Genomic DNA, 11,472 nt, shown 5'->3' on the forward strand with positions numbered 1-11,472 from the left:
GAACTCCTGACCTCAAGTGATTGGCCCGCCTTGGCTTCCCAAAGTACTAGGATTACAGGGATGAGCTACTGTGCCTGGCCCACTGATTTATTCATTATTAAGAGTATTTATTATGCACCAGGCACTATTTTAGATGCTAGACACAGCAGTGAACAAGACAAATACCATCTCTGTCCTCACAGAACTTATGGGACAGAAGCAAAAAATAAATCATTTCTAGTTATGCTAAGTGCTGCGGAAAACAAAGCAGAATCAGAACTATTTTAATGTGAGAAGTGCTCGTATTTCTGAGAGGGTAATTAGGGAAGTGGCATTTCAGCAGGGACCTAAAGGATGAGAAGATGCAAACCTGCAAAGATCTTGGCGGCAATGCTCCAAGCAGATGAGACAGCAAAGTAAATAAGCAGCAATGAACTTGGTGTGTAGGAACAACAGCAAGGTCAGCAAAGCAGGAACATGCTGAGTCCTGAGAATGGCAGATCACATAGAACCTAAGAAAGAAATGAGAAATTCTTGGGATTTTTTTTTTTTTTTTAACAGAGGTTTTGTGATCTGGCTTGTTGTTTTAAAAGATGATGCACGGCTGGGCACCGTGGCTTACGCCTGTAATCCCAGCACTTTGGGAGGCCAAGGTGGGCAAATCACGAGGTCAGGAGTTCGAGACCAGCCTGGCCAATATGGCAAAACCCCATCTCCACCAAAAATACAAAAAATTAGCTGAGCATGGTGGCACACACCCGTAATCCCAGCTACTCGGGAGTTGAGGCAGGAGAATCATTTAACCCAGGAGGTAGAGGTTGCAGTGAACCGAGATCACACCACTGCACTCCACCCCTGGCAACAAAGTGAGACTGTCTCAAAAAAAAGAAAATGATGCTGACAGTCTCTGTGGAAGCAGAGAGGCAAGTGAGGAGATTACTGCATTGTCCAGACTGGAGGTGTTGGTGGCTTGGACTAAGGGGGGAAAAGGGTAAGGTGAAGAGAAGCACCCACATTTGGGATGCATTTTGAAGGCAGGGCTGAGACTTGCTGACTGGTGGGGGGAGAACAAGAAGAATCAAGAATGACTTAGGTCCTTGGCCACCAGAACAGTGTGAGACAGGTGCTGATGGAAAGAGAGAGGACTGGTGGTGAAGCAGCTTTTGGGGATGAACTCAAGTTTAGATTTGGACACATTAAATTCATAATGACTACAAGTCAAGTGGACGTATCAAGTAAGGCTGCTGGACAAACAAGTGTGCATAAACTTGGGGACTGGTGAGGGCTGGAGATGTGTATGTGAGTCAGCAGTGCGTGGACGGTATTTAAAGCCTGGGGAATGGCTTAGACCACCTAGCGATAAAGAGGAGATGGCCACAGATTTGGCCCCAGAATGCAGATGTCAGGAAGAGGATCAGGACACAGAAAAGGTGGTCAGTGAAGCAGAGAAAAGCAGGAGATAATATTCTAAATCAAAATGAAGAAGAAAAAAACTTTCAGGTACAGACTGGTCCACTGAATCAACTGATGTTTAAGATTACACAAATGAAATTTTTCCAGGCACACTGTAGTTCCTTCTTCCCAAGCTCCAGCTCCTTAAAGGAAGAAATGAACCCTATCTTCTGAAGAAGGTTCTGTACCCAGGCTTTAATGCCACAGATATGGGCTCAATTGCTTATAAGTTGTATGACATTAAATAAGTTATTTCTCTGTACCTTGATATATATCCTCTGCATATCTATCACTAAATGCTCAAGTGAACTACTCCTATAATATCTCACATAAACATCTTATTCTGCTTGAGACCAGAAATTTGGGACTACCCTGGGCAACATGGTAAGTCCTCATCTCTACAAAAAATTGTTTTAAATTAGCTGGACATGTTGGTGCATGCCTGTAGTCCTAGCTACTTGGGAGGCTAAGGCACGATGATTGCTTGAGTCCAAGGCTGCAGTGAGCTATGATCAAGCCATTGCTCTCCAACCTGAGTAACAGAGTAAGACCATCTCAAAAAAATAAAAAAGAAACTCTATCACTTTTGTGATTTTTCTTTATAGCTCTATATTAAGATCCTTTACAACTGTCTTAATTGGCCCAAACAGGATTAAGGTTATGGTCAGACTCAAAATAAACAGGACTGTGTCTGAATCTGACCTCTACCATTTACCATCTGTATAACCATGGGTGAGTTTCAGAATCTCTGAGATGTTCCTGCTCTGTAACATAATACTATATACCTCATATATGGTGGGTTATGTGAAGATTAAGAGCTAATAGATACACTTAGCAGAATAAAAGTTCACTAGACAGTACTTACCTATTTGTATCTATAACACTAATACTTTTCATGTTTATGGACTGGTAACTTGAGAAGTAAGATACAAGCTAGGTCTCCCTTCCTCCTTCCAGAGCACTAGCATGGAGAAAGGGAGCTACAGTCAGCTGTTACTCACATCCAGTAACTTGGGAAGGGCCAAGAAGGTGGATTATCAAAGCAAATATATATCATCAATTATTCTAGAAAATATCAGGGATGTCCTCCTCCGTATTTTGTTGAGTGGATCACCACTATTAAATGCAGACACTCAAGACAGAAATTCAAGCATCATCTAAGTCTTTTCCTCTCATCCCTCTGACATTTTATTAACAAGATGGCAATCTATTGTACTTTCAATATGCTATGCTTCATCAAATCTAAGATGCTGTTATGATTCTTTTATGTAGCTCTAAGAAAGAAAAAATGCCACTTAAACTGCGACATGCCACTGACTTTTAGAAGTGTACAGGTTTGAGAGATACTAAAATGTGAGGGGAAAGAGTACACCTTGCAATTGATGAAATTCAGGCCCTCTCATTCTACCATTGCTTAGTTCAGACTCCCATCATCCCTTGCCTTGATTAGGGATGAAAGCTCCCGTCTTCCCTCTACCCAGCCTCTGCTGCCAAAATGATATTTCTAACGGCCAATATCACCAACCAACCCCAAATCCTTCTATAGTTCTTCTCCCATAGCCGCCAGTCCACATTCTCCTGTTTAACTGGCAATTCCCCAAATGTCATATCGCTTCTGGTCAATGTCCCTTCCATGTTATTTTTTGTCTGGAATATTTCTTCCTCCCCCTATTCCTGTATCTCCTAGCTTTTGGACATAGGATTTTCTAGGCAGGACACATCTCACTCCACCACTCTCATGCCCAGGACTGCTTTGGTTGATATGGCTTAAATGAATGTCCCTTTCTTCATTCACAAACTCCATCCAAAAATGAACCCTACTCTAACCCCTAAAAGACAAACTTCCTATGAAAGGGCAGTTGGACCCTCCAGAAAGTTCTAATTGTATGGTTTTCAACACCAAACAGTCATCAGGTCCTCCAAGAGTCTTCCCAAATTCTCCAAGCTCAGTAAGGAACCTCTCCCCAGAGCTCCATAGTGTCCCTGCATACCTCTATGACACCCCTTCTTAGAACATCTTGTAATTGCTAACTTGTTTCCTTTGCTACTACACTATGAGCTCCTTGGAAATAGTGATTTCTTATTCAGCTCTATTATTCCCCAGAACCTGGAACCTAGAAGGCACTTAATACTATGAAATTATCAGGTGAATAGATGGATGCGTGAATAAAATGTGATTACTGTATATAATCACTGGGTCCTTGTTCCCCATTCTGAGGTAACCTAAATCACCTCACATTGCCACTAGCCCTTCCCAAGTATGGTAATTGGCTTAACCAGGAAAGAGCAATGATACCCCTTGGTGGTAAATGCAGGGAGTACATCTTACTGAATAGATTCTTTTCAATCGCTGCTGTCCTCCTCTTGTGGTTAGGAAATGTCAAGGGTGAAGGAAATTTGCATTTTCAAATGATCAAGCTGATGAGTGTATGCAGAATGGATTGGAGAGGGGATAGAGGGGGAAGCAGGGATGCCATCTGGGAGGCTGTCTTGTCAGAGTGACAGTCAAGTCCAGATCTGTGACTTCGACACCATCACTCTTAACCCACTTTGTGATACTGCCTGTTTTACCTAGAATTTTCCTTTCTCCCTCCCAACTGAGCACTGTGGCAGATAGATTCTAGAATCTGTTCAGTGATTCAATGATGCCCTCCTTCTGGTATCCATGCCTTTGTATAACTCCCTCCCTTGAGAATGGGCTGGCCTAGTGATTTGCTTCCAACCAACAGAACACAGCAAAGGTTATGAAATGTCACTTCTGTGATCAGACTACATAAGACTGTAACTTCCATCTGGCTAGCAGACTCTAATCCTTGTTTACTTTGCTGAAGAAAGCTGCCATGTTGTAGAGGCTCATGTGGCAAGAAAGTGAGGGCAACCTCTGGACAACAGTCAGCTAGCCAGCAACCCTAGAGGAGCTGAAATTCTGCCAACAATTTAAGTGAGCTTGGAAGCAGTCCTTCCCCAATCAGGCCTAAAGATGAGAACAGCCCTGACCAATAACTTGATTTCAGCCTTGAAACCCTGAAGCAAGGGACCTAACGAAATGGTATCTAAACTCCTAACCTATACGCTCTGAAATAGATGTGTTGCTTTACACCATTAAGTTTATAGTAATTTGTTTATCTGATAACTAATAAAGCTCCTATTCAAAATGTGTCATCACCATGCAGGTCAGAACCTTCTGAAAACCTGGGAAACCTTCTGTAGCCAGAATCCACTACTGTACCACAAATGTCTCTTCCCTCTGGCTCTGCAGCACCCCAGCAAGACTTCTGCCTACCAGTCCAAAGAACATTCCCATGTGAACTGAGCAACAAGAATATCACCTGGGTGAGCTTGTTAGATTCTAGCCCATCCTGTGCTAGGCCTTAGGTGGACCATTTACAGCGCACAAAGAATGCAGTTTATGAGGAGAGACCACGAATGCCGGGATGGGGGTGGGGGTGGGGGTGGGGGTGGGGCTGGGAGGGTTGGGGGGTGCTCAGGGTATTACCAAGCAGATCAACATAAGGAACATCCATCCCCAGAAAGAAACTTGGGCAATTGTCAGTTCAAGTACACATCTCTCCCTCCTTTTACAGCATATTGCAATAGATGATATGGCACTGAGGGAAGCACAGCCATGCGAAATAACCCATAAACTTAGCTAATTCCAATGAACATATATGAAAGAAGGTAAAGTCCTATAAGGGCCCAGTCGGAATAAGAACTACAGTAATTTTGCCAAAAGCCCTCGTTAAGTTCTTAAATAATTCTGGTCAAAATGAATTTCAGGCCGGTTAACTCACAATCAACAATCTGGCTGTTTCTCTTGTTTCTCACTCTACTGCCTTACTCTCTTCCACAGTATTTTTAAGTTGCCATTTAAATGGGGTTGTTCTGCTGCAGGTGGCTGAGCTTGGGATCTCCTCCTCCAGAGACTACAGACTGGATTCTATAATGATTAGTGGCAGCATCCAGTGTCTCTTCCAAGTCTAAAATTTGTGAGTTTCAAAGTTGACGCTCCATAAACCCGGCCTTTGCTGCTGCCTCAGATTCTCCGTCACTCTAGCAAGGCAGAGAGAGCAAAAGGGGCAAGACAAACCTCATCGACGGCACAGAAATCCCAGAATCACACCCTCTCTGGTCCAGCCAAGCCAAGTTTTTTTTTTAAATCACCCTCCATTACCCAATATTCCCATTCCCAGATGAATTGGAAACTGAAGTTACACCAACTGTGAGACAGCCTCAACCCCAATGTTAAATACTACCAGTTATTAAGACAGAAAACAGTTCTCTTTGGAAAACGATCCACCAAACTTTTTGCAGAAAGAAGAAACTCTTCTTTCTCTAACACTTTAAAGGGAAGAAGGGATGGAGAGGAAGAAGGAAAAGTACATTAGCCAAAACTCTGAAAGTGACTGACTTGGGTATCTGTGGCCCAGAGAGGATCCCAAAAGACAGTGACTCTCAGTGATTATTACCATCCCAATTAAAAGCCATAATGACCGCATTTACATTCACACAGGGTCTCTTTCCAAGAAGTTTGTGATTCACCTACAGACACCGTCAATTCTCAAGGCAACAAGGGGGCAACAAGGAGGTGACAGCCAGGTCCTGTGAGAGCTATTTGTCAGAGCCCCCTCTCAGTGAGTCAGTCCCTGGAAGTTGGGTTCAGTGCATGGAGGCAGGGCCACTGACTGGCTTAGCAACTTGTCCATCATGCTGATTTTAGCATCTTGCTTCTCAATGTCCTCATACGGAGTCCAGGACAAGTCATGCTGTAGCTTGTAGGCACCAAGGAAGTCATGTGGACAACTTGTCCCCCATTCCTAGAGAAGGCAAAGGAGGCAGTTCCCATCAGGGTGGGTTGTAAACAAACTGAGCTCATTTCCTAATTATGCCACATCTCTTTTTTGGCTTTTCACTTCACACTAGTCAACAATCTTTGGAAAGCAGTTACTGTACACATCAGATCCCTCCCTTAATAGAGAAAATGAATGAAATAATTTAAGGACAGTTATATTTTTTAAAGTCATGTTTGAACTCACATCATTTTCTAGGAAACCACATGTATACCAAAAATTTCTCAGAGGCTAGAGTAGATTTTGGGGCAAACTACGTATATTCTTACCTTCGGAGAAATGATGGAAAAATACTGCTGACCACTCTCCCGTTTATAGAGGTAGTAAATGTTGCCAGGTTTTTTCACTATATTACAAGCTACATGGTGCAGGTCGGCATCTCTGTGAGCATTTTCCAGTATCTATGATGAACCACAGAGATGTAATGAATTAGATACTGGAGATAAAAGGTACCCATATTCAGTGATCATCCCAATTAAAATTTGGAAACTTTTCAATGCTTAGGATCTTGCTCCCCTATAGCAATGAATCACTACTGAGATCCAGATTATTAAGAAACAAAAATTAAGATTATGCTGCTATGCTGTAAAAATGCCTTTAGAAGAATTATATTTCAAACTAGGCAGTGATTCATGCCTGTAATCCTAGCACTTTGGGAGGCCATGGCAGGTGGATCACTTGAGCTCAGCAGACCAGCCTGGGCAACATGGCAAAACGCTGTCTCTACTAAAAATACAAAAAGTTAGCCAGGTGTGGTGGTATGTGTATGTAGTCCCAACTACTTGGGAGGCTGAGGCAGGAGGATCACTTAAGTCCAGGAAGCAGAGGTTGCAGTGGGCCGAGCTTGTACCACTGCATTCCAGCCTGGGTGATACAGTGATACCCTGTCTCAGGGAAAAAAAAAAAAAAAAAAAAAGGCATTTCAAAATGTTGAGCATTAATGACTCTGGGTAATTTTTAAGTTTCTTTCCTATTTTCTGTGCTAAGTACATTTCTTTTATAAATGAAAACATAGTCCCCTGTTAAAATGCTTTACCTCATGAAAACTTCTCCTGGTAAAAACAAAACATGGGAGGCCAAGGCGGGCAGATCACCTGAGGTCAGGAGTTCAAGACCAGCCTGGCCAACATGGCAAAACCCCATCTCTACTAAAAATACAGAAGTTAGCTCGGCGTGGTGGCAGGCACCTATAATCCCAGCTACTTGGGAGGCTAAGGCAGGAGAATTGCTTGAATCCGGGAGGTGAAGGTTGCAGTGAGCTCAGACCGCACCATTGCACTCCAGCCTGGACACAAGAGTGAAACTCTGTCTCAAAAACAGCCAAACAAACAAAACTTATACTTAACCTCTTACGCTTATTCCTTCTATTTTACTCAACACCACTACATTTCTAGGAGGTACTAAAGACATAGAAAGTCACAATGATTATAAACAAGTTCAGCTGATCCTGAGAATTGAATAAAGAAAACGAAAGCCTGTCTAAAAGTCATTCCTTACCTTCCTGGCTTGTTCTTGCAAATGCTGGATTTGTTCAGCTATGACTGTCAGCTTGTTGGTGGCATTTGCTCGTATGAAGTCATCAGCCTACAGGTGAGACAAAACCAAACTGTGGGCTGAAAGAGGATAAGACTTCTATGATGTTCTTATTTGGATCCCAGTGTGGAGAGTTATGTTAATATTTTGCTTCTGTCTAACATTTTTTCCCATTCTCTCCACTGCCCCATAGCCTCCCACTCATCCCAAGGCCCCATTCAAATAACACTGTTATGAGAAGGCCACCCTGATATGACTCCACAATAGAGTTAAGTGCTCTCTTCTCTTTCCCTTAGCTTTCTACCCTTTCTCTATGAACTGCAGTTACACTGAATTTCTTTCTCTTTCTCTCTCTCATTCTGGCTCTCAGTCTCTCTCGCTCGCTCACTCACTGCCAAATATATTCAATAAACCCTCTCCTCCATCCAATCCATTTTACCTCCTGCTCTTTACCTAATTAACACCACACATTTCTCAGGTCTCCATTTTCTCATGTTTAAACATTTGTGAAATCAGGGATGGGTTTTACAACAATAATTAAAAGACACTTCTGATCTGGCCCTTATCATCTGCTAATGTAGAACGCTACTAGATACACGTAGAAAGTATTTGGCTTTTTCTGTGTGACTCCCCCACACTCACAGAACTGAGAAAAGTATGTGTTAATCTGACCATTTCCTCAGTTAAATTATTTACATCACAACAACTTAAATTTTAACTTATACACTCATTTCTAATTATTACTTCAAACGTATTTTAAAAGACTGCACTATGGTATGGACTGGAAACAGTTATAATGTACACAGAAGACTGCCTGTCATGTGCCATGAAGTGCAACTGAAGGCAACGGAAATTTTTTTTTTTGAGACGGAGTTTTTGCTTTTGTCGTCGAGGCTGGAGTGCAATGACGCAATCTCGGCTCACTGCAATCTCCACCTCCCGGGTTCAAGCAATTCTCTAACCTCAGCCTCCCTAGTAGCTAGGATTACAGGTACCTGCCATCATGCCCTGCTAATTTTTAGTAGAGACGGGTTTTCACCACGTTGTCCAGGTTGGTCTCGAACTCCTGACCTCATGTGATCTGTCCACGACGGCATCCCAAAGTGCTGGGATTACAGATGTGAGGAACTGCGCCCAGCCAGGAAATTTCTTAAAATAAATCAAATTCTCAAAGCTAGAAGAGACTAATGTGACCAATTCATATACTGGGAAGGATTACCACTCAAGCAATAGAAATCTGTCAAAAACTTCCAGCTTACTTTTAAGAAAAGCTGATTAACTTCCAGTAGTACACAATTAAGGTAAAGAAATTAGGAGATTGAACTGGAACTTGAACTAAGAAACATTAAAGAGAATTTACTGGTTAGTTGAAAAGTCTTCAGGCAAAATTCAGGTATAAGTTAATGTTATGAGTGAACAGAAACCATACAAGTAAACTGAGTTATTTATCTGTTCCACAAATGTATTTTAGGCAACTACTGTGTGTCAGACACCACACTAGGCAGTGGGTATACTGGCAAACAGGAAAGAAAACACCCTGCCTTGTCAAGTTGACAAGTCAAGTCTAATACAGTTTAACAGAAATGTGAGGCAAGTCGCATATAAAATTTTAAATTTTCTAGTAGCCACGTTAATAGTAAATTAATTCTTTTTTTTTTTTTTAAGACGAGGTTTCACCATGTTGGTCAGGCTAGTCTTGAACTCCCGACCTCTGGTGATCCGCCCGCCTTGGCCTCCAAAGTGCTTGGATTACAGGCATAAGCCACCACTCCCGGCCCAACAGTAAATTAATTCCAGCAATAGATATCTATATATATTTTTTGAGACAGAGTCTCACTCTGTCGCCCATGCTGGAATGCAGTGGCACGATCTCTGCTCAGTGCAGCCTCCGCCTCCAGGATTCAAGTAATTCTCGTACATAAGCCTCCTGAGTAGCTGGGACCACAGGCACGACTGGCTAATTTTTGTGTTTTTAGTAGAGATAGGGTTTTGCCATGTTTGTCAGGCTGGTCTCGAACTTCTGGCCTCAAGTGATATGCCTGCCTCAGCCTCTCAAAGTGCTGCGATTACAGGCATAAGCCACTGTGCCCAGCTAATACGTTTTACTTAACCCAATATGTCAAAAACATTTTTATTTTAACATGTAATCACTATTTTTAAGTTGTTAATGAAATACTTTGCATTTCTTTTCTTTTTTCTTTTTTTTTTTTGGTCCTTCTCAGTCTAATCTGTATTTTGCATTTGATATTAAGCCTTCAAAATACAGTGTTTATTTTGTACTCACAGCACATCTCAATTTGGATGCTAAAATTTCATCAGCAATACTTGATCTGTATTTAGACTTAATAAATTTTATAAGTGAAAAAGTTGATTGACATACTCAAATTATTCCAATATACTTGAGTTCCAATAATTGAAGTAATGATCAGGTTTTTAAATTCAAATTAATTAAAATCAAATAAAATGTAAAATTTGGTTCATCAGCCACACTAACAACATAACACAAGTGCTTAACAGACATAATGTTGCTAGTGGCTGCCATATTTTAAAGCACAGCTCTACTGAGTAATACAGATACCAAAAAGTAAAGATAACTAAAGCTAGGATTATACGTACTCATAACAATGCACTGTTATGAAGGAAATATCCACAATTATGTAGTAGAAGCAGGTTAAAGATAACAAATGAGTGAAGTAGAAAAGCTACTTCATTTTTGTAAGTTTAATAATAGGGAGTGGTGGGGAATTGGAAAGTATATGTAGCCTAGAGGTTTGGATGGGGTGGGGTATGGCTTCCTCAGACAAGAAGGCCTCACTAAGGATAATAACATTTGGCTTGGGTCTAAACGAAAGGAGAGGACGGGCCATGTGAAAAGCAGTTAGTGATGGGCAATGTGCGGAATCCGGTTAAAAAGAGAGCAGAGACCAGATCATGCAGAGTCTTGTAGCCCACGGTAAAAGAATTTGCATTTTGTTCCAAGAATGAAAGGAGCCATATATGGCCAAGGAGAGAGTAGGTATTTCTAGAGCTAAGGTAGTTTCAGGTTAGGGGTGGCTTTACAACAACCCTCCACTTTCTTCTTTTTTTTTTTTCTTTCATTTTTTTTTTTGCTACCATTTGCCAATTCACTGAGCAAAACCCTTCCCTTTCTTAAGGTGCTGGCAGTAAATCTTGCAAACAAAATTTGAATTTATATTTTGAAGACAATATAAAATGCAAAATATAGATTAGACTGAGACAGACCACAAAAAAGAAAAAAGAAACAAAAAATACAAAATATTTCATTAACGCTGAGGAGGGAGGTGAGGGGAAAAAAGAAAGAAAGAAAAAAAATACTTCATTAACAACTTAAAAACAAAAGAGCCTCATAAAAAAGAAAGAAAGGGACCTGGCTCATACCAGTAATCCCAGCACTTTGGGAGGCCGAGGCGAGCAGATCACATGAGGTCAGGAGTTCGAGACCAGCCTGACCAATATGGAAAAACCCTGTCTCTACTCAAAATACAAAATTAGACGGCATGGTGGCGCATGCCTGTAATCCCAGCTACTCAGGAGACTGAGGCAGAAGAATTGCTTGAACCCAGGAGGTGGAAGTTGCAGTGAGCAGAGACCGCGCCATTGCACTCCAGCCTGGGCAACAAGAGCGAAACTCTGTCTCAAA

General features: G+C 41.6%; 1 protein-coding gene across 4 annotated transcripts in view; it reads right to left on the reverse strand.

Moving 5' to 3' along the window:
* Positions 1-5,709: 5,709 nt before the first annotated feature.
* The window catches only part of CUNH1orf50 (chromosome unknown C1orf50 homolog), an 8,573-nt gene continuing 2,810 nt past the window's right edge, over positions 5,710-11,472 (reverse strand). For all 4 annotated transcript variants that reach the window (XM_037743173.1, XM_037743172.1, XM_017541764.2 and 1 more), the window contains 3 exons: positions 7,776-7,862; positions 6,548-6,679; positions 5,710-6,245 (listed from right to left, as the gene is read on the reverse strand). In XM_037743173.1, the coding sequence (XP_037599101.1) occupies positions 6,060-6,245; positions 6,548-6,679; positions 7,776-7,862 (405 nt within the window). In that variant the 3' untranslated portion in view covers positions 5,710-6,059. The remainder of the gene's footprint in view (positions 6,246-6,547; positions 6,680-7,775; positions 7,863-11,472) is intronic.

This window comes from Cebus imitator, unplaced genomic scaffold, assembly GCF_001604975.1.
Source record: "Cebus imitator isolate Cc_AM_T3 unplaced genomic scaffold, Cebus_imitator-1.0 Scaffold136, whole genome shotgun sequence".
NCBI lineage: Eukaryota > Metazoa > Chordata > Mammalia > Primates > Cebidae > Cebus > Cebus imitator.